Source organism: Labrus mixtus, chromosome 9 (assembly GCF_963584025.1).
Source record: "Labrus mixtus chromosome 9, fLabMix1.1, whole genome shotgun sequence".
Lineage (NCBI taxonomy): Eukaryota > Metazoa > Chordata > Actinopteri > Labriformes > Labridae > Labrus > Labrus mixtus.
Genome location: NC_083620.1, coordinates 19335698 through 19359920, shown reverse-complemented (window position 1 = coordinate 19359920; position 24223 = coordinate 19335698). Strand labels below are relative to the sequence as shown.

The 24223-nt window shown below is 38.8% G+C and overlaps 1 protein-coding gene across 3 annotated transcripts in view; it reads left to right on the top strand.

The window, feature by feature from the left end:
• esamb (endothelial cell adhesion molecule b) overlaps positions 1-24223 on the top strand; it is a 46648-nt gene that overhangs the window by 13197 nt on the left and 9228 nt on the right. The window contains exons 1-4 of one of the 3 annotated variants that reach the window (XM_061046718.1): positions 20048-20313; positions 21869-22014; positions 23119-23320; positions 23777-23932. In XM_061046718.1, the coding sequence (XP_060902701.1) occupies positions 20208-20313; positions 21869-22014; positions 23119-23320; positions 23777-23932 (610 nt within the window). In that variant the 5' untranslated portion in view covers positions 20048-20207. Of the gene's footprint in view, positions 1-20047; positions 20314-21868; positions 22015-23118; positions 23321-23776; positions 23933-24223 lie in introns of those variants that run through there. The other 2 variants (XM_061046719.1, XM_061046720.1) reach the window with 2 other exon arrangements.

Genomic DNA, 24223 nt, shown 5'->3' with positions numbered 1-24223 from the left:
TTTTCCAATAACACTGTAATATTATCCTTAAGCACATCGAGTTCATATTTGAAGGAAATGTGCTATACAAGTCAAATTATATTTAATATTTAATTGAATTATCCACGAGTGAAAATCGACCTGGCATATTCAGGAACTTGCAGCTGTTTGCTTTAACAAACAGCTATGTTTTTGCTGAGCTCATCAGTTTCTTTAATGAGACAATGCAGAGCATATTTAAAACTGCTGACCCCTTGGTTTATATTCACATAAGGTCAATGCATACAGTGTATTGTTTCCACTCAACATGGTGCCATTTTCTGCAGCTTCAACTGAAACAGCAAAAGCAAAATAATCAGTTTCAGTTTGAAAGTCTGAGTGAAAAAGTAGAAAAGTAAGTTATATTATTTTAACAACTCTCTAATTAAATTAGCTAAACATGATTTTTTTCTTATTTGTATTTTCCTCAGCATAGCAGCAGGCAGTCATGCATTAAGTTACAAAAATGAGGGTCCATACAGTGGGTTAAACGTTATAGCTTTTTTTTTTCAGTGGGGGAATTTTATCATTTCTATTTCCAGTCCAGAGGTTGGTTGGTTCTCTAAATTGATCCGGCGAACATAGCAGCTTCTTAGAAACCTGCTCACACCTGATAAGCCCAGTAACCATGGCACCTGTACCGGCACAGCTTGACATCAAATATGCTTCATTTCAGACAAGAGGAAGAAGTCATAAACTTTCTCGTCTATCTTCTAACTCTGAAATGTAGATTTGATGCTGGAGCTTGAGAGAAATTATGACAAAAAAGACGTGAGCAGAGAATACTGAGCAAACAAAGTAGTGTCTCAGTGGTTTTTAATCTTAACCAATGCAAATGTGAGGTTTTGTCAGTCAATTCATGTGGATTTCTTTATTTTAAGAGCAAAGCTGGTTTAGAAATACGGAGAAAAATCGGCCAAATTAAAGTCAGTGTTTGAAATCGTATTTCTCATTGAAAAGGTCAGAGATGCTGATGTTGATTGGTTGCGAAACTGCAGTTTTTTTTTTTTTGATCCATTAAGAACTGAGAGACTGGCCAGGAGGTGTGAGAGGTTATGTTTAATTCTGAACGTGTAGTTTATATTTGCTAAGGGCCTGCAGCTACAAGCGATAAGATCTCCATCAAGTAAAATTAGATTCAAGCTGTAGGGACCACCTGACCTTGATAACGGCAAAGGTACCTTCAAATAAAATGAAATAGCTATAAGATCAGAAGCCTCATCAAAACTGCCTACAATAATGTTGAGAATTAACGAAAATGTGCTCAAACAACAAATTGATAATGCTGTCTGGAACCAACTCAGAACAGTTCACTAGCACATGAGATCTGAAATAATCAACAACAACATTAAAGCCTTTTTTCAACTAGTTAACCTCATCAACTCTGATTATTGTGCAATTTATTTAACACTTTTACTCTAACAGATATGTATTCAATGTAGTTTTTATGTAAACACAAATGGCGTGCTGGTATTTCAGTTGTGTTCATCTATTTACAGAAATGTAGAATCTGTACACGGGGGTCTGGATTTTCAGAATGGGAAGTGTTCTGGTTTCTGTTTGTGCTACATTTGTTGTTCTAGTTGTATTGACCAGTTACGTATCAGCAGGCTTTGGTGTCTGCAGGAAAAAAAAGTCACTGTGGATAGCTAAAAAATCAGAGTGTAACCAGCAGTGTATTGTTGAACTGAGACCCAACAGATGTACGGGCTCTCCTCCAGGATGTTAATGATTTAGAAATGACATGCGTTAACGTTGCAGACGTAGACGCCGCATGGAAGAGGGAGTCTTCCTTGTAGGTCGTTTAACGCTAACCACTTGCTTTGCCGGGATTACTGAGATATTTGCATCTGTTCCCAGAGGCATCAGTCGTCCATCAGACAATGATAGACGATGATGGCCTGTAGGTTCCGAGATTACAGGTGAGTTGAGTATCTCTGCAGTCTAGAGAACATGAAAGTGAAACACTTTGATTTTAAAATGAGAGCAGAGGCTAACATCTGCTCTTAAGACTTTTTTAAAGAGTTAAACTCTCTAGTAAGTTGCTTCAATTAACTTAACCACAGAGATGTATTAGTATTCAGTTAAAGACAAAAATAGCTCTTTATGCCCTTAGAATAACCAGTGCTCCATTTTCATATAGCAGTTTGTGATTAATCAGTGATCCAGACTTAAACATCTGCTGGTTTTGTACCATTTAAGAAAGTATTTAATAATTCATCCGCTCTCCTCCACTCTGAAACTGGCTAATTACTGGAAAGCAGAACAAAGTGTGGACAGATATCCTGCTGGAGTTTTCACTAAAAAAATCCTCGAGTGGAGTTGACTGCTGTGCTTAGATCTTCAAATCAGTGCGCTCTAATGTCGGAATTTAAAATGTGATAATTAGTATAACTGTTGCAGTCTCAGAAATCACAGAGCTGCATTATCAAAGAGCAGACAGATTTCAATGCAACACCAGGAGAGGCATTTTATTTTGCAATTAAATAACTTGAAAAGCAAAAGAGAATGTCAAGCTAGCAGTTCAAATATTACCTTGATCTATCTGTAGAGGTATATCTGAAGAGAGTATCTTATTATCTATATCTTTCTTGAGTTTAAGGTGAATACCACAGTGTGTTTGTATTTCTGCCTCTTCTGTGATGAGTGGATGTGATGAGGGGACAGCAGCGTTTTACCAACACTTAGACCTAATTGGTTGAGATGCAGGCCTTGAAAATGGTTTGTGCCCTCGGGTGCACGCTTCTCTTCCTAGAAAACTGGAAAGGGCTTCAAACTAAAGGTTAGGCAGGCTGTTTCACCCAATTTAGTGTTCCATGACACAAAGCCGAACACTGATTGATTTTATGTGTCTGACATCCAAATGGACATGGCAGCGTTGCTGGTCACAGAAACATAATTACAGGTGAATGGGATGTTGGATGGCTTTTTTGTTAGCGCTAAACTCCTGAGATCTGTAAGAATATACTGAGGTTAGATATTGGATCTTTTCTGGCGTGTAGAGGGGCATTTAATTTCCCAACTAAGTCCTCAAAATTGCTTGGTTGTAAATAAAAGTGTCCATTTGACCCTTTTGGAAAATAAACCTGAAGATGCTGTATTTGCAGGTAAATGAGGAAGAATTCTCAATTTTTTCTCGACGGGCGAATAAAGGGATGTAATCCTGAAATCAGAACACAGAATCTCGAAAGAGAAAGAATTTCAAAAATGTTTACTAAAAATGACTTAGAATTAAACTGAATGAGTGCTTGTTTTAGTGGACTTATATTATTTGATACTTGTAAAAAGCGTAGATTAAATAAAAGAGGAATTACAATCAATGAATAGCCAACACATAGTGGTGCAGACTCAAGGTGTTAAGATGTGCTGTCAAAGAAATCATGCTTTATTATCCAAGGGAAGAACAGTAGTGACTCTGTTTTCTAAGGCACAGTCACGTGATTAAAAATAATGAGCAGTCAGACATAGACATGCTGTGTAAAGACATTAAGGCCATGCTCAATACCAGGTTTGTGTCTCTACAATAGTGCGATTGTCCTTGGAGTCAAAAGACAGTGGTCATATTATGATGTTGTTCTTGTGTACGACTTTTGTCTACCCCTCCTCTTCCCTCCCTTGCTAAAGCCAGCTTTGGCTGATAATAAGATTAGAGCACACAGAGGCAGCTTAGCGACCTGGTCTAAGACACGGTGGCGGTTTATTGGGAAGGCGGTTGCAGATAGACATGATTGGGGAAAGGAGCAGAGAGTGGGTGTGTGGCTGCCCAGGTCAAAGGGCGACAGGAGCCATTTAGTCACTGCGTCGATAGAATCACCGTGTGCCAGGTGTTTATGGGCCACTTAAGGGTCCTAACACTTACACACATCAACAATACACACAGAACTAAATGACACGTTTTATTCCGTGTGTTTCACACAAAGACTCTGTTTACCTCTCAATCCATAACCACCTCCTCTACAACAAACACAACTTTCACCTCCTTCATTGTCCTCATCCATCCAAAGGAATCAATGCTCTGCTGAACGGTGGGAACATTGAAGGCTTAACCCTTTTGTTGCTGACCTTTCAACCGGACTCTTACCAGAACCACATATTTAATGAAAGCATTGTGATGAGGTTTTATATACATATTTTTTTTTTTATGATTTTTTGTAAAACATCACACCTCAAATTGAGTTTTAATCCTACATATATCAATTTTAAAAGCATGAAAATATACTTAGAACAGTCCCATAACTTCACTTCCTGTCATTAGTGCGTTCACTAAACACAGACTTATATGAAACTAGTACCATTGATTTGAAATGCAACAAATGTGGATGATAAAACCGGATTGAAGAACATCTGATTCAAATCTTCGTCATGTGAGATTATTGTCTGTAGAGGTTTAATGAGCTGGATTAATGTTCACATCTACTCATGTTACAGTCTTTCTATAGAACAGATGACTTCTTGTTCAGTTTCAATTGAACAAATACAAGCTGGTAACCAGTGATGATCTTTTGATGATCACCCAAATATTATTATCAACGCTTCAAGGTGTCATAAAGTATGGTTTCACTGATTAAACATATTAGCTGTCAGTAATCTCCTGTCTGTAGGGTTTTTCAATGGAAGTCCATCTACAGTATACCTGTTAATAAATACAAACTGTGTGTTCTGTGGAAGATGTGTGTAAATGAAACACACTGGGTGTTAGATGGTAACACTGACTTGTAAAGGAGAGAAGGGCTTCTTCTTTTAATCCGTCTGGTTTCCCTCCATGTAAACATGTAAACTGGGTTAATAATAGAGTACAGTCTCCAACATTTAGTTCATAACTGTGATTAACACAATAACCTCCAGACAGTAAGTCCTGAAGGCAGACACTGCCTATTACAAGTTGTAGCTCTGTTTCCTTTGTACAGTCATCATGACAGACAATAAAAGACCAAAGAGGACAAAAACAAACAGTGTTAAGAGGCAACAACAACAAAAAGAGAGTGACTGAGCAAGAGGCCAGATGGGAGTAAATCTCTGACTGGCTTTTAGGTGATTGACTAAAGTGAATTGCAGAGGCACCAAGTTGCAAAAAAAAAAAAAAAAACGTTTCTGTAGCTTCAGGGCAGACAAAAAAAGACACTTAGAAAACAACACCCCAGGCCCTTAAAGAGTAGAACAGTGTTTATTCTAAGCCACAGGTTAATGACGTTAACAAGGAAACTTTCTTTGCTGCAGTAGATCATCAAAACTTCACAACCTCCATCCTCAGCGTCAATCACAGATTTCAGATGGTACCAAAACATGTAATAAATTTTAATAACAAGCTCTGTGATATTTCAGATTAACTGTATGTTCTAAATAGGATCAATTGAGCAGACTCTTGTCGAGTCTGTCGTCATTAAGTCACCATCAGCTTTTTTTCTCTTTCAGCATATTGTGGAGAAAAGTAAAGTAGCTGGAGAGGATTACAACACAATAAATCTCTCTCATAATGTCTTTGACCGTTACACAGGGACAGCGCACGGTCAGTCTCAGGGGAGCAACTGTTCTCCGACTAATCCCCACCCAGGAGGAGCACTTTTACAAAAGCGGAGTTTATAATGCATTCGGGGGCAGACCCTCGAGAGGCCTTAAAAGCCTCTCTCACTTAATCTGTCATGTCAGAGTGTGGGAGCCATCGAATCCTTTTACACTTTGATATAATCCATGTTGATAACGCTGCTCGCACCTGGCCTAAATTACTGCTGCTCTCTTTTGCAGATTGCAAGTATCTGTTGTTTCTCCTTCAATGAGTGGGCATGTGTTTATTGCACAGGAAGCTTTTTCATTCCCATTTTTTCTATATAGAAATCCTGAGTGATTCAAGTCCCTATAGCTGTATTATAAGTTCAGTCATGTCTCTATTTTGTGTGTTTATGAGGCTATTTGTTGTTCATTGGGAATCTGTCAGTTTTTATAAAATAAAAGAGAAAAGCCTTTTTAACGTGATCACTCAATCTGTCCCTCGCTCACTCACCGCTAACCTGCTGACAGTTTAATATAAATGTTCGATTTCTTCATATCTCTGTTCTGATTTTTTTTTCTAGTTTGGGTTGTAATTCCAAATCCATTTTAAAAAACGGTTTGATCTCCAAGAGAGGTGACGAAACATGAGCTGCGAGAGGGTCACACAGGTTGAACATAACTCATGTCTTCAGCTGCGTTACACAAAGATGAGGTTCATGACATTTGCTACCATTCAAGTAGGGCTTCAACTTGTCTTTATTTTAATTAGCATTATAAATGTGCTGATAAACTTTGTCAGGAAATACTGATAATTCCAAACACAATCTCCTAAAGCCAGTGATGAAATCTTGCTGATAATATTGCTTTTTTTGTCGACCGTCCACAACCAAAATACTCATTTTACTGTCATGTAAAACAGAATAAAGTACAGATTATCAGAGTATTTTGTATGATTGAGAGACTCAACAATAAAGCTATCTTAAAAGGCCACGTAACTGCCCTGAAACCTTGTCCAATCAGACTTAACTGCATTTTTTGCATCATTTAGAATAAAAAAGGTCGTCAGTATATGATCCACTCATGAGGTCACTTCAGGAGGGGGGGGGGGGCTTTTACGTGAGAGGGAAAATCTGAGGCCTCACTCGGGCAGTATAATATACAGATGTTTGATATAGGAATGATTGATTTTGGTCGTATAAGAAATGGACGTAGTTACTACAAAATCAGCGATTGGTTTTGAGGCTAGTTTTCAGCATTTCAGTCTTTTAAAAGCCAGAAGTGACCATATTTGGAACAGAGGTTTAACACTACTGCTACCAATTAACTAAAAGCAATGTATGTATTTTTTACTTTTTAAAAGTTTTAAATACTCAAAATGTACCACATTGAAATGCAGAAATGCTTTAAAAAAAAACTACTAACTGCCTATGGGAATACAGGCCAATTAGTTGATTTAGGATTTTGTGCCCCTGTGGTGGCCATCAAATTTCAAGTGTAGTCCGGGCAACCCAGCCCCCACCCTGACCCTCTAATTTGCATAAAAATAATAATTAAGGTCTTCAGATTAATCCCATATGTTAAAGCTTTACACTGTCAGGCCTATTTAACACACATGTCTATTCCTCGGTCCTGATTGATTGAGAGGTTACCATGGTAGCAACTTGTCAAACACAAAGAATGCTACACCATATACACGCTACTTGAATCTCGTAAGCAGAAGCTTAAAAACATGGCACAGATACTATAACTGATTAATTAATCCACTCTGATTGTGTGTCTCTTCATTCATTTTTACAATGTGTAGAAATATGACTGCTTTTAGTCCTTGTTGGAACTTTTACTTATTCACGTTTACGTAACTGATGGTCCTATTTTCTTTGCAGATCTTTATCTGTACAACTAATAAAGTAAAATAACTTAATCCTAGCTATGAGGAATTACAGTAAAAGTTTTGAAACAAGACCTAAGGATGTGAAATATTGAAACTGATTGTTATGTAACTCCAGCGCATGCATGGCCTCTTAGTGAAAATACTGAAAGTGAAACATCAGGAAGCTTTCTGAGTTTGGTGACCGTCCTTCAACCCCAGGCCACGAGTGTTAGCCCCTGTGCTGAACATGTGCAAAACATCTTTCATCACAACACTGAATCTTTAGCAGCTGTGGGGCTTCTCTCCTGTTACTGACCCTGCACTTAGACCTCGCTGTAAAAAGAAAATTTCTCTGCAGGGATCAATAAAGTGTCACATTAGACCGTTAATGCACAGCAGGGAAGTACAGCAATAGTGGAATTACCTGTACAAATCACCACGCCACATTAATCATGCCTGTGGTTTGCGTGCTGCCGAAAAAAAACCAGACGACAACTCTCTCCTCTCAGCGGTGAAATGTCACACATGAACAGTGCTACACTACTAGAATGGAAACTGCTGCAGAGGCACTGAGCTGTGCTGAACAGCAATAACTGCAGCTCCAATCTGCACGGCTCATGGACCTAACTGATTTTACAGCAACTGATGTGCAATGTAGCAGCATCTTTCTGGATGTGTTTGAACACAGTTACACACTTTTTGCAAGTTTTAACAACCATTTAACATATACAGTGAAATAAAAAATCCATAGCCCTGACAGCTGAAGTTCATGTGGTTTTAATAATGTGATCGGAAAACAATAGCAATTAGATTTAAACTGTAATATAAATACAATATAAATATTTTGTTATATCACTGTAACATATACTGTATGTTTGCTTTTAAGGCATCATATTCAGTCTCCAGTGTTAAACTAGTTTCTTCTAGTTCTTTTAACAGTAACATATATCTGCAAAGATGGTCACCATGGTTTCAAAAACACATTCTCATGTCTCTTCGGTGTAATCATGCAGCTGCTGCAGGTTTAGCTACAGCGTGGTTGTGTCTGTCTCTACACTTTGCTGTTGAGCTGAAATAAGTGAACTGCAACATTCATTTGGGTGAAATGGGGACAGAGGTAGAGTAACTCTTAAAGGGTCAATTCACCAAATTGCACTCACTGTAATAGAAAAAGTTACTCTGGATAATCCAAACATAAAACTTTCAAAAAATAGAATCCACACAGTGAGTTCTTTAATATATATCCAAAGACACATTGCTGTTTGGATGGACATGTTGATATTGACATTTACATGTTATGCTTGAATTTATTCTAACCCCATTAACAAAATTACCAACATTTTAAAATAAGAGCCCGACCAATCGGCCAGCCGATATCTGCCAATATTAGCATATGAAGTGTGAAATGTATCGGCTAATTTAATTAAGATATGCATATTACTAGATTTATTCACTAGTCAATTTTGATTTCATTATCATTGTATTCTAGCAGTTCTCTTTCACCAGCAGAGTGTGCTTTATGGATTACAACAAGCATCATCTAGTGATGCACGTACATGCACAGTTACTTTCCAGTTGAGTGACCATCTTTTCTCCATTGTGTATCTTTTCCTCAAGTGTTTGATAACTGCATTTGAGTGATCATACAACTGAAATAAAAACACATTTTAGGTTCATAGCTTCCCAGAGTAATAAATGCTGCACCATTGAATCAGACATCTACTTTTTTGCAGTCTGACGTGCTCTAAACTGCTGATCGTTTTAAAACGGTCCCGAAAATTGGGAGTACCTTTAATACACTCTCACAGGAATGTGCAGAAAGTGAAATGGGCTCAGCTGGGAGACATACTGGGTCAAGGTATTTCCTGTGGTCCTTATAGGATTCAAGCTGCCACTTTCACCTTTGTCCAGGCCCCTGTAGCTGTACTAGACATGCTGGTGGGTGGACATGACAATAGGGTCACCTTAGCTCTTCTACAAGTGTCAGATGTGTTGATATATAATGATATAAGGAAGAAATAAGAGTTCAGAAAGGTTGTACTGACCGTCACTGCTCAACATCTGAGCTCTGACTCTCCTTCATGAGGAGCTTTCATCACAGATTCACATTCATTGATTGCATGTTTTCTCTGACTATTTTCCAAACATTAATCCTAAATTCTTTTTTTTCCCGCAAAAATTTTGTTCTAGAGATGTCAAAGAGTGTCATGATCTATTATATATAAGCGGTGATTGAAGTCTTCCACGTCCTAAATACATGTTAATAGGACTTGCTATAATTAGGATTTTGAAATATTGATTTCACCTATGTAATGGCTTCTGCACCAGGTATTGTTAATTATTAATCACCTCATTTCTGGCTTTAAGGTTAAGATATAGGCAGAGATGTGAGGTGAAGGGAACATGTAGTTTCAATTTGCACAATGGATTTTGGGTAGACGCATTAAAAAAAACGTATTTGAGGTCAGAATTAAAAGTAAACCTTCTACATCTTAAAGCAACAGTTTCATTTGTGTTTTTTGGGGCATCAGAAGGTGTCACTCTACACTGTGTTTATACTGTATTAACGATGGTTGTAAAGCGATTAGCCCTCATGTGCTGACAAATTCTTCAGCTTGAGGGTCTCTGAGCTGATTTTATATGGCTTGAAGCCCAAAATTATAAAACTATTGTCTTGGTGCATTTTAACTATTATTTTTTGTTATAGTAAACTAAATGCTCGGCCAAAAACAGCATAGTTAGCAACTGGTTAGCATAGTGGAGCATGTAGAAACTAAAGATTCAGATATTTCCCTGAGTGGTTGGTGGAGACCAAAAAGGTGGAAAAAAAGGAAAATTTTTCTGACATTTCTCATGTGATTAACATGATTCTAGATGAAGTCTTATGATGCTTCACTCCGCTGCAAGCAAAAAATGTTTGCTAACATTCTATATATATATATATATATATATATATATATATATATATATATATATATATATAAGCAAAATTGCAACATGTAAAATCAGATTTAAGGTTTTGGGTTCATTTTCTGGAAGAAGTAGCGCTGTGGATTTGGTTTAAACGAGTTTTTCTTGCCTTGAAACAAATAGCACAATCCATGAAAAGAATCTGCAGCTGAATCACATTGATTTGGTTCCTCAAAGCCAGGTTTATGGATTGGTTTTCACTTTGTAAAATCTATACCTGGGCAGTGGGAGTAGTTCTTGGCTGTGGGAGTTGTTGATATTCTCTGTCTGATTTAACACCAGAACTAGCTAGATATACCCCAGAGTACCTGTAGGAGGTTAAATTTGGACCTTCTCTTTCTTATTAACTTCATGGCCAACTGAGACATGAAGCAAAATGTGGACGCACAGTTGGTGTCTGTGGGAGAGTTAGGTAGAAGATAGATGTAAATTTTTTAGCTTGATATTTGGCTTTAGCTAGAAGCTTATTCATAAGCGTAGCACAAACGGAAGAAACATAGGAAACAACAAACTAGGGCTGTACCAATGGATCAGTTAAACATCGCTATCGGCCAATATTGACACCGTTGACAGACATCGGCCTATCAGCAAATAATGTGGCATGAGCCGATGTCCAGAATTGGAGATTAAAGTTGGCATTGTGAGAGTCTTACACCAAATGAAGTCATGGAAAAAACATCAGTATCTGCAATCAGCTTAATTATTATTTAAAACATCGGTATCAGCCAGAATTTTTATAACCAGTGCATCTCTACACCAAACCTATCAAACTACAGAATTATTTTACACCCTTGTACTCATACAACTAACCAGAATTGTAGTGTTACGAAGTTAGCTTTAGCTGTTTGGTTTCATTTGGAGATACAGGTTGGTACAGTATGCACGTTTATCTGGTTGTTAAGCTAGGTTTTATTGCTAGTGTGTCACTTTTCAGATTTAGCATAGCGACTTGAAGTGGTATCAATCTTCTTCTGCAATCAGTAAAACAAGTACACATGTCTGTATAGTTAATATGATGCTACTGCTAGCAGCCTGCTATCTCAGATTAGCGTATAGAATCTCTAATTTTCTCAGTAAAAGTATTTGTCTTCTTGTTTGTTGAAACTGTTGGCTAAAACAAAGTATTTAGCGGACAATAACTTGGCTGATCTACTGGTATGAGGGTATTGCGTATGTCATTATCTCCAATTATCTAGAGACGGCACTGATTTACCTGTAGTTTTATTTAGTTACTTAAGACATCCTTGTATATCCTAGTTTTTGGATGTAACACTTGGTAAAAGAAGAAAAGTTTACTACCGGTCGGGCTATGACTTTGACAGAACCTAGATATATTTTTTTTTAATGCCAAGTTAGGCTAATTGGCTACTGCAAGTAATTTCTTGTTAACAAACCTGTTAGAGAGGTTTGTATAATCTCCTGTGACTCTAGAAAAAAGAAAAATATGTTTCCCATTGTGTCAAACCATTTCTATAAACAGACAATTAGCAGAAACCCAATACCGATAAACACAAATAAAAAGTTTCTCCCTCCACAATTCCTCGTACCCTCCACCTCTCCCATGATGAACTTTGGGAGGCATCTGATGTTGTTGACGGATTATGAACCCCATCCTGTAATTCCTTTCTAAGCTGAGGAGCTTGGTAGAAATCTGAAATCAGATCACTCAACCTTCTAATTACGTTCTCACTGCATTAAGCCGTCCCCGTGTCCCCAAAGCGGTAAAGTGGCACAGCAAGGCAAGTTTGCCGGGGGCCTCAGCCGCCGTGCTCCACCCTGGACCTGTGCAGCAGCGGCCATATTAGCCCTTGCTGTCAGTCTTTCATCGCAGCTCGCCTCGTGCAGGGTAACACATGACAGATCTGGGAGATAAAACAGCCAACCCCCTCGCCCTGCTGCCACACTAATGGTTTATAAATATCTTCTTCAAAGATGAAGACGGTGTTTGGGTTGGGAGGTGGTTATGGGTCTGTGTTGTGCAACATTGCAGACCCATATTAGCTCTCAGTTTGCCTTTCATTCCCTGCCGCTGGGACACAAGAGTTGGCTGCAAGGGCATCAGGGGACAGTTTGATAGACAGCTGGAACCCAAAAGGCCACTGGTTTCCACTAGTCCAAGTCAAACTAACAGAACGAAACCACAAGAAAAACATGGACTACTTGTTGTTTCACTGATTCACAGTCAAACTGCAGCTTTTTCTAGAGAGATTGCATTAATACCCATGTGTACAGATGTAAACCTTTCCCCTGCTTACATAATTCACAAAAGTGAGCTACAATGAGAGTCTTTGTTTACCCACATAAACACCTATATCCCCTGTGTGTGAGTGATTTGCATGTGATCAAAGCCTCAGCCCAGCGCGCTCTCCTTCCCCTCGTTCTCTATAGAAACCTGTTTCTGCGTTTCCCATTCGCCTGTCTTGTGTTTTTGTTCGGCTCCGAGGGCATTGTGGTTAAATGTGTTGAATGTCAGAGCTGTAAGAAGACTTGCCAGGCATTCAGCGTAAACACAAGCATGCATGCCTCTGCTGCTTTAACTGCACAATGATACGTGGAAGTAAACATCGTAAGGAGAGTGGGAGGACCCTGTGCACAGGGTTAAAAAGGTGGTTGAACCCTTGGTGGGCTCGCACAAATGACAAATACAGACAACTGGGTATTAAATGGGTTATTAATGGCTGTATACATATTCATGAAGCTGTAATGTTCAGGAAATTAGAGTTTTAAATAGATTCAGCAATGATAAATAACACATGGGCCTCTACAAATCATCGAGCCTGACGATATATTTATCACAAAAATGTTCCTTGAGCCTCATCATTCAGCTTTTGTGTTGTCAGAAATGATGAAGGGTTAACATATTGCTGCTTTTTCAAAGGCAGAGAGGAAATTAAAAGTCAATGGGACTTTTTTTTATTGCTGTGTGTTTCTTATTTGCTCTCATGCAGAAGGTCGTATTACCAAGATTAATGAGATCAGTAGTTTAATATTGGATCATATGTCCACTTGGATGTCAGACTTAGTGGCTTATCGTGTATTTATATTTTACAGAGGACTATCATGCCATTTTGATTCATTCTTATTCCCTTATTGGTGTTTTGTAGCAGCAGTTCTGATTCATCGTAAAAGAGATATTCATTTCTCAAGGGTTTAACCTGACGGAAACAGAGCTAAAAAAAAGCAGGTTATTTGACTTATACATCAGATGCCCAGAAAAGAGACGACTTCATAAGAATTAAACTTCACTGAGCTAGTACTGGCAAACATTTTCTTTTCACTTTATTATGTACTAAAGCCCTAATCGAATATGGAACCAAACATTTATTTACTCCAGTTGTTTTTTGAACTAGTCATTTTCAGTTGTTTTCTCGAGATCTCGACTTGTTTTTCGAGTCTCCCCAAAATTTCAAAAGCACAAACCAACAGAAAGAGGCTTAAATGACCTAATTAGACCAATATCAGCATGGCATGGCATCGCTCTCTGGCCTAAAAAAGGAACTTGCATTATGTTTTGTTTCCTAGCTGGTTGGAAAGTAAACCATCATCATGAGACAACAAGCGTTATCTTTAGATAATGAGACAAATAATAAATGGACTTGAGCTTTTATAGCTCTTTTCTCGTCTACAGACTACTCAAAGCGCTCTTACACTGCATGTCACACCTTAAGTTAAGTGTCTTGCCCAAGGACACATTGGACATGTGACTGCAGGAGCTGGGGATTGAACCCTTGACCATCTGGTTGAGAGATGACCAACTTAGCCACAGCCGCCCCTAAAGTAATCAATTGTATTAGGAAAACCAGTTTTATAATCTCAAGATAATGAGATGAATAATAAAAAAAACAGATTACTAATTTATCTATATATGGATGGCAAACTATATGGATGCACGGGCTTCTTAGTGCTTCTGCAATCATGTGATACTTTGTATTATTTGGATTTCATTATGTGCTGCCCCTGAGTGGCCAAAAAGTAGAATGGTTCAGTTGGCATGTACAAAGAACCTTTTTTTCATCCATTTGAGTACTCTAACACCGTACTTTTGAATTATCTGAACTCAGACGGCTGAGGTCTCATGAACTCCAGATGAACTCTAGAAAACGTTTTTTTGTTGTTTTTTTTGCACAAAACTGAGGCTGTGAACTTTGTCCTCCATCACTTACTGAAAAAATATATTTGAAAAATAACTCTAAATGGCCCCTATGAACAGGACAACAATTAGAGGCAATTGGCTGTTGTTTTGACCTCCAACTCAGAGGCCAGTTAGATGTCGGCCTGGTGATTGTCCAGATTTTAAGTATTTTTTCTGGACTTTTTCAGATTTGTGAATTCTTTTTTTTAAGCCCTTGAAAAGTAGAGTTTTCTATTTATTCATCCTTAGGTCTCTCAAAGAGTGCGTGATGGGAACATTACTTACAAATGATAAGCATTTCTATCCCCGTCGTATTTAGAATTCCTTATTCCCCATCTTGTCCTCGATTCTTTTGAGTTCTAAAAATTATTTTTTAGAACTCGGTGTGGGCGAAATATGGTAAATAGTAAAGTAAACTTGCTTAAATTCTGGTTAAAGCTGTAACTTTCCTGTCATGACTTGATTGTTTCAATTGCTGGGCCCTTTAGGTGTGACTAAGAATTAGCATTCTTTTTTGAATGTGCGGGTGAGTTTTTGTGCATGTGATTGTAAGTTTGCAGTGAGAAAAAAAGAGGATGGTTTTGATGGTTTGGGGCCATTTGTGTGAGGAGAATCAATTTGAACACAATCAAAAGTTAAGAGGGATTAAAAGGGACTGTGATGAGATAGCACACTCCAAATGGTTTAAAATAGCTGTTAAGATTACACTAATGTAATCCAATTTAAAGGAGCCTTTCCCTAATATTTATTATTCAAGGGCCATCTGTTTGAAGCCTGTGGGGCCAGTCCAATGTGCAGTTTCACACCAACAAGGCCTTTTGTTGTCCCACATTCCTCCCAGCCCTGTCTGTCAAAAAATGTCAGAGGATAACCACTATTTCTTTTATTTTCCTGCTCATCAATAACCTTCGTCCTCTGGAACAATCAGCTCGTCACTAGCTTAGAAGTAAAACTCAAGGTCATTCAAACTTCGTCACCAGCCAGACTAATGAACGGTTATAACGAGGAAAATAAATCTGATGCTTAAATTATTGATATGATGGTGTCTGTTCTTGCTAGGCTGTGAGTTTGTGAGGTCATTTAAAAAACTTTGTTATCTCTGCTTTGACACAGATTCGAGCTCAGCTCTAACTTAAAAGCGCTTCATTTCATGCACATATTCTGTTATACTGTTACTAAGCAGACAACTGATCTACCCATTAGAGATGTAGCATATGATTGAACAATGTAACAGTAAATCCTGTTACATTACACATCCCTGTGAATCCTTAAAAAGTCTTTTAAAATTTTAATTTTTTTAATTTTTTTAATTTTTAAATTTAAATTTTGGATGGCACTTTGAATGAGGTCTAGTAAGCGTTATATGATTTTTTGTATGTGGATTTGCAAGTTCATGTGATAATTGACAATATTCATGGCAGTGTGTTATGTAGGCTACACATTTACAAACCACCAATAAGACAGAAAAAGAAGGAGATGGAAAACTGCCATACAAGGAATTTTGGCTTCAAGATGAAAGATACAGAGAATGGTTTGCGGGGGCAAATTGATTATGATTATGAGGCAACAAAAAAGTGACAATGGGTATTAAAGCTGTTGAGTCCCACTGAAACTCATCAAAGCACCGTAGCTATGAGTTTGCATCTTAAAAAGTACTGTAATTAATTTTGAAAAGTGTGAGGCAAACACAGATATTGTAGACAGTCTAACTCAGATGCAGATTTGTCCAGTCTGTTAATATCCGGGTTGCAATTAATTTTATGTCTCGTATTGTTGCTTTCTAACATCAGCTCTTATGTGTACCTAGACCAAAGGCGGTGTTTTTGGCTTTGGTTTTATTGCAATAAATGTGTCAAAAGGGTGCAGAAATTACCTTATCCTACGGTGATTTGTATTAACTTGTGCTTTGGCAGCTCTTTGACATGAGTCTTTAAGCAAACAGCTAATAAAATGTTAATTTGAATGGAGTTCTGAAGTTTAAACACTGATGCTTCACAACAAAGAATTTTGCAAGGATTTCTTGCTTATTTTTGTTACCAGTGGAGCCGCCCCACTGGTCGTTTGAGGCGTCTCTTTTTTTCCAACCTGGAGGCCTACCGTATTTGAAACACTTCATGCTTTTTTTTTTTTTTTTTTTACAAAAATAAATTTAATGAAATGATCTTTGACTGTAGGAATTTCTCGTGTTTTTAATAGTTTATGATTTATGAATACATTTCTATGGAATAACATACACACAAAATGAAACTGATCTGCGTGTGTGTCCTCCTTTAGATTTTCCCTTTGTGGATTTGCACTGATAAGCAGACAGTGCATGTTCAGAGTTGGGGAGAGTTGCTCTGGTATCTTTTTGTTGGAAACTCTTATAAACTTCTTGTTGTAGGACACAGCATAACATACATCCTTAATAGTGCCCCCCCCCCCCGATTCCAGCCCTTTAACCTTTACACTCTGTTGTTGCTGCTTCAAATTACTTCAGATTATCTGTTAATTTGAAGGCAGCAGGCCCAACACATTGTGTCAACATGAAACAACAGAGAGGCTGTATAGGTGTTAATGGAGAATAAATCTAAGCCTCAGCTTAATCTCTAGCTCCGGAGAGGCACTCACATGAGAGAGAGAGAGACATGGGTGGAAGTGGAGATTACTCAAAGAGATAGAGTGAGGCTGGTTAAAGAGGATCAGTTTATCTTCACACAGGCCTACACGACTCCCTGAGGGCTGCGAGGGACTGACTTTATCATCCTTTTGATCATACACTGGCTAATTAGGCTGAGATGCCTTGTTAGACATGCAAATTACAAGTATTTTTAGTCGTAAACTAGACACATGTTTGTTTATTTTGAGATGACCGTGGTTTTAACTGTGGTTTACTTGTTTTGCTTCAGTGTATTCTTAATGTATTCATTCATTGGGTCGTACATTCAGAGCTTTAACTGCTTTGGTGACACAGTGATCTCCACTGAGGGTTCGTCTATAATAAGATGACCATGTTTTTTCACATGAATTTGCTGCCCCCTGTAGACAGTCAGTGGTACTACAACAGACTTACTTCAGATCTGGTAATTGCGCCCCAGCTCAGTTGTGCATGACTTTCCCTCTGATCACTCTGTGTGCAGGTTTTGCGAGTCCGGCGTTTTCTGCCATCTTAATTGCTGCTGCTGCAGCTGTGACTCTGCCAATATCTCAAAGCCAGGATGCCCTGCAGGAACACACAAAAAACATTGTTTACTCTAAAGAGAAGAATCCAATTAGCAGATATAAAGCGTGGCTAGGCTGGAGGATCGCCTTTGGCAGAATGTAATTAGGACAGAGTCTACTGAGGCTGCATAGTATCATATCTGCATCCCTTTTATTGGCAGCTCTCTCTGATTTTATTCTCCTCCCCTGTTGTGAAGGATTTAGGTTGTCTTTAACCAATATCCAAACTGTTTTTATCTATCAGTCTGCAGCCAAACTCACACACATCCCAGATGGAGACAGCCATGGATTAGTGAAGCTTTTCCTTCATTTAATGAACAATTGAATGACATAGTTCTGAGGATAAACCTGCTCAAAGAAGCACATGAATAGTCTGGAGTGAGGAGACTATGAGGGCATTATCCTACTTCATCTTCTCGTATCATTCAGAATCACCGAGCGCCACATTCACGTGACAAACGGGCATATAGTCTCATCAACCTACAGAGAACCTGATCCTCTCTGATTTTGTCTCACGTACTCAATCATCATGCAAGGCCTGCACAGCACAACACAAGGAGAAGTTTTCAGGCATCCCCCATGTAGACACAATCCCAAACCGGGCCGGGCCGTTTCCCCAGTGACGTTACATAATTGTTACAGCCTGTACGCGTCACTTCACTGGTTGGCCGATAGCAAAGACAATAGCTGGTAGAATCGAAATTGTAGCACTAACAGGATTTGTGAGGGGAAAGTGATGTATCAGATCTATAAAAAGTGATTTACTCTGGGGCTGCTGTACAGTGTGAATCAAAAACAGGCAGATACACTGGAACACAGCTGGAAGAGTGATGATGAGGATTTAGATATAAATCTTATATACATTTTCAAACAGATAGCTTTGCTGGAAAGGCTGCATATAAATTCATATTTAGAGGGAGGAGAATTGTTTTGCATTTATGTCTCCCAATACACATCACAGTGTCTGACAGCTACAACGTGTGAGGGATAAAAGGCCTGCTATTCACCATATTCACACAGCAGCCATTGGTCTCTGTCACCACAATCAAATACTGTTAGAATGCTGAACTGCTGCATCCCAGGTGATGAATTATCATCGAGCTGTTTCTAAACTGAAAGGACAATGGAGGGATATCGAGTCAATTCAAAGTCAAACAAGATGAGTTCAATGATTTGCTTATGACAGCTAAGTCACAACAGCTAATGTTAGCATCTTCCTGATTCTTAAGTAATGTAATGTGACTATTAGTGTTTGTACATTTGTGTGTAACACTATCATAAAGCAAATAAATATCAGCAAGGAAGCAGTTAAATGCTAACATCAGGAGTTTTCAAATTCACTCTTTTTTTTCCTCACAGTTGCTGATCATTCAGAAAGTAGTCAATGTAATTGCAATTTGTTAGATAACCTTTTTCTTTTAATATGTACTAACCTTAAACACAGGGACATTATAACAGCATTTCGGCTTCAGCTACTACTCATTTCTTGTCCATGGGCGAAACTAATTCACGATCTTGCAAATACCTGGCTCAGTCAAAGTGTTTTCCACAGTGTAAGATTGTAAAAAATAAAAAAATAAACATGAAACCATGTCGTTTCAGTTTGTAAATGCTCTGCAGTGTATTTATTGTCCACTGTGAACCCACATCAGACACTTGTGGGGGCTAAGTGCTGTGCAGTTTGGTTACAGGGAATACACATTTGACTGTACTTTATATATTTTCTAGTCAAGTCAAGGTGCATACTGTCACTGAAATTTCTAATTTTTATTTCTGTGCCATCCTTCAGCGTGCACATTTTGATCAAATGATGGCTGTCTGCTTTCCCTCTGCACACAGGCTCAGTTGAGATTGCATGACATGAATGATTAAATGTAAAGCAAAGCGATCTGCTAATCATCACAGAGAAAGTCCAAGCTGCTTGTGTTCATGAGGATGGCAGTGACAGCAGCGTTGCTGGGTGAAGTAACCATGTGTGTCAGATCATATCCATGTCCAGCTGAGCTCTTTTGGCTCACGTGAGGTGAGAGGATTGCGTCCCGGATTGTTTAGGGATTACTCAACCGGATTTACCAGATCCAGAGATTCAAAAATTAAGGGACAGGAACAACACAGTGGAGTGGGGGGGTCATATGGTCCCAGGAGAAATATGAAAAGCTTTGAGTGTCTGCAGCAAAAGTGCAAAATGTCAAAAACAAGTGTCTCTCGTCCTTTTTTTGCCTTTTCCCGCATGCCTAAAATCTCTCTCACACACATACGCACGCTTCTCTCCTCTTCGTCAGTAAACCCCCCGCAGCTCAGCCCCACCACCAGCAATCACCTAATTCTCCTGTTACTACACTCGCTCACGCTGCAAAAGAAGGAAGGCATGCCGCGCTGAACAGATGTGGAGATTTCAGCTGCCGGTTCGTGGATCATAACGCTCTCTCTCTGCATACTCTGTCCTTCAATTTGAGCGTATGAGGAATACTTTTCACTCTGGCCGTCCGAGGATTTAGTGGCAGGACTACTTTTTTTTTTTTCCTTTGCATGAGTGTTTTTCAACTGAGATTCAAACTGGAGACCCAGGTGGAAAACGACTGCTTGGATCGGTTGATCAAGCTGCAGCTGTCCGGTTCGGGTGACTGGGCACCCTGTGAGTTAGAAATACTCTCCTTTGTTTTCTTTGATATCTCATCTTTCCTTCTCTTCTTTTTTGCTTGTGTTGTTGCCGTTTCCAGACAGTTGCTAACATTGACATTTGTGAGCAAGATTCTGGGAGGAGCAACAATATCCTTAAACCACCACCCCACCCCCGATGATTCAATTTCTTATTTATTGTAATCCATGCACTTTAATCTCCTTGACATTTGCTGGAATATTCTTTTGCCTTTTGATTCAAAATATGTGCTTTTGCTGACATCAACTTAAACATGTTTGTTAGGTATGTTGCAGCTTTACTAAGAAGGATTGACAATGAAGCTTTGTGCAAAGTTGACGTTACTAAAAAACTACCTCACATATTGTGTAAGATGCACTTTTTTCAACATCAGTTGGATATCTACTATGTTTGGAACACAGCAAAGTATGACAAAAAGACCTTCCTCTGCCTTTCTTTCCTGCCTCATGTATCACCTTACATAGTATAAAGTCACCTGATGAGAATTATCAGGTACATATCGTGACCCTTGAAAATCAGGTATTCCCACTTTTGTGACCCTACGAATTTCAGATTTGAACTTTACAGAGAACATGTTTTTAGTCATGTACTGTATGTTTGAATTTAGTTTGTTCATGTTGAACATAGAGAAGCCCAGTGGACCACACACATACAGACACACATGTCAAGATGTCTAGGTGATATCAGAGCATGCACAGTGCATGGTCCTGTGGTTGCTGGTGATTATTTCAGGGGGCATAACAGATCAGATCAGCTGATATTGTGAAATCCAGAATCATGACAGATGTTTGCTGGGTTATTGTTTTCCCTCTTGACTTGTAAAGTCAGCACAGTCGGCGTTCATGACCTTCATTTCATCAGGTTTAGAAATGTTTGATTTGATTCAGTCTTAAAAATGTCATACACATGACACACTTGTCCAATTACCACACAAAAACTAAATACATTTTTTTATTGGATTCTTTGATAAATCAAGTGAAAGAAGGTCATATTTTTTTTATTTTTTTAGCAAAACTACAAATCATTCTAATGTTTCAACTACTTAACTCTCTCTTCCCTTCTTTATGTCTTTTGAACTAAAGATCTCTAGGCTTTGAACCGTTAGTCTTCTGGGGGTGGAAAAGCAATATTGAATGACATAATATTTGCCTTTGGAAGTTTAACAAACCTTTATTTTGGGTATTTTCTAACCGTTTATTGACTTCCATCATGTGATCAATTGTGAAAACTATGTCCAGATTAGTATAAGCACTTGATACAATCATAACATAACATTGGTTTAATCCAAAATGGGACCTGGATGTACATACAATAAAACAAACAATAAAAGGAATTAAAAACTCTAAAAACCACAGAAGACAACCACTGTCTGCTTAAATTAAAGCATGACACAAATTGAAGTAGTAGAAGTAACTATGATTCATGTCCAACCTGCCCAGAATCATGATGAAATAAAAAAAAAACTGCAGTGCCTCTGTTACATAACGTCTGTGGTTAACCCATTCCCTGCTGGTCTGTGCTGTTGTTTCAGGTGACACACACAAGGTGGAGATCCCCAGAGGAGAGATGGAGGTGGTGAAGGGCCAGATGGTGGTGTTACATGCCTGGTACAGCCCCAACTCAGACATTTCCAAAAACACTGTGGTTTGGCACTTCACAGGAAATGAATCGAAGCCGGTGAGAAGGTCGAAACATGAAATCTGTGATGATGGGGTTGTATGCTTGACCATGCTCTGACCTCTAGTGTATACAATTGAGAGCGTAAAGGGATTAAAGTAAAGCACATTGTGATTGCTGATCCTCGAACTACTGTAGTGACTGTAGTAAATACTGGAGCTGGAACAATGTACGGGCAGCTACTGTAAGACAGGGTTAACTCTGTTTTTGTAAATGTGTTCAGAAGTTCCAACAGTTTGAGTATGTTTTTTTAAAAGGTATTTCTGTGTTCAGTTTCAGGTTTTAAGCTCGTATCCAAATGTCATATTATGTATTGTCGGTAATGTTTAACAAAACGTGACATTTGGAAACACCACCAAGCTGATATTTTTCACAGTTTCGACCTTTCTAGAGCAGAATTTCTGGGAAAATAAAAAAGGAAAACATATTGAAGTTATCTTTTATACACAGTATGGATTGAAAATAAATCTGGGAAATCGTATTTATAAACCAGATAAGTAATGTACATGCAAGGCCTGCCTGTCCTCTGACTATATGCAAGATTAAGTAAGCATTTTTCTTGTATTGCGTGACATGTAATATCCCTAGAAACTCATCTATGCACGTGTAAGGTAAAAAAAAAAGAAAGATGATCTGTAGAGATTAGGATTATTCCAATTTCCAACCACTGATGATGATGTCTAATTCATAGCGGAAGGAAGCCATTAACAACATTTCATCTCCCCTTTTACTGCACCTCTTACTGTATGTGTAGCATGCATGCTAGTATACATATACACATGTGTGTGTGTGTGTGTGTGTGAATGTGTAGAGTCTGTGCATGATTAATATAATTGTAACTGTCCTGTGACTGCGAGCTTATCTCATAGAGAGAATAAGCCTAAATTTAACATCCACCATCTGTACATGTCAGGATTATCTATATGAAGGACGTTGATTTCTGGGATATGGTTAATCTACACATCTTGCTATGAATGCAGCAGAATCTATTGGGAATACTGAGCTTTATTTCCATAATTTGTTGGGTTTCATAAAAAAAAAAAATAGATACATAGTTTCATGACACTATGCCACTGGGTCACATGGAGTGTTTTCTTCTTTCAGGTGATAAACTTTAGCTCGGGTGAGGTTGGGTACAGCCAGAACGATTTCACCAAAAGAGTGGGCTTCAGCGTGGCCATGCCCTCAGCCAACATCTCCATCTACATCAACAACACCCAGGAGACGGACACTGGACGCTACTTCTGCAGCGTCATCATCCCTAAAGGTCTTAGCATTTCAGGAGAGATGAGCCTTAATGTCAAAGGTAATGCATCACAGCATCAGAGAAATTCCAAAGGTTAAGTTAAATCAGAGCAGCTTGCGACACACAGCTCACACGTTTCTTTGGATATGAGGGAGGAAAAAAAAAAGCAGACTTAAGTAACCGCTACAGATTCTTTGAAGGAATTTGGACCAGTGCACTAAAAATCATATGTGAGCGAATGCTAAGCACAAATACAACTCATCTGCTGTCTAGGGATTCAGAGAGCTCTGAGGTCATTGTGTCACCGACAAGCAGCAGATGGAAACAGAGGGGGTGGGAGTGAGCAGGGGTTGTCAAAAGAATTGTCTTTCTTGTACGCTACTGCCCTGAAGAATCTCCACTTTGTTAGCAGTGGATTAAAGCAGAATGCACAAGGTCAGAGGGTCACAGATCCTATCTTCTTATCCTGCAGATTGTTGACTAACACTGTGTGTGTGTGTCTGTCTGTGTCTGCAGTCCCTCCATCTCCACCAGTGTGCACCATGACAGGGAACCCAGTGGTGGAGGGCAACGTGACTCTGAGCTGCCAGTCCAGTTATGGAAAACCAGTTCCACATTACAAATGGACCAAGGCTGCACCATTGTCTGAGGTCTTTTTCTCTCCGATGCAAAGTGAGTGTTTAAAGAGGTTGTTTAAGTAAAACTGCCAGTTCTTTTGATAATACTTTATACTTCATTAATCTTGCAAGGAAATTCGGTTTTACACCGAACATGATTGATGTTTAATGAACATGAACTCACACAAAGGCCGAAACACACACACACGTACACAACAGGATCCTATTGATCTGCATTAATGGACAAGTCTCAGAGTGGGGGGGCTGCCCACAGCGAGCGCTCCAGAGCAGTTTTGGGGTTTGGTGCTCAAGGGCACCTCAGCAGTGCTCAGGGAGTGGACTGGCA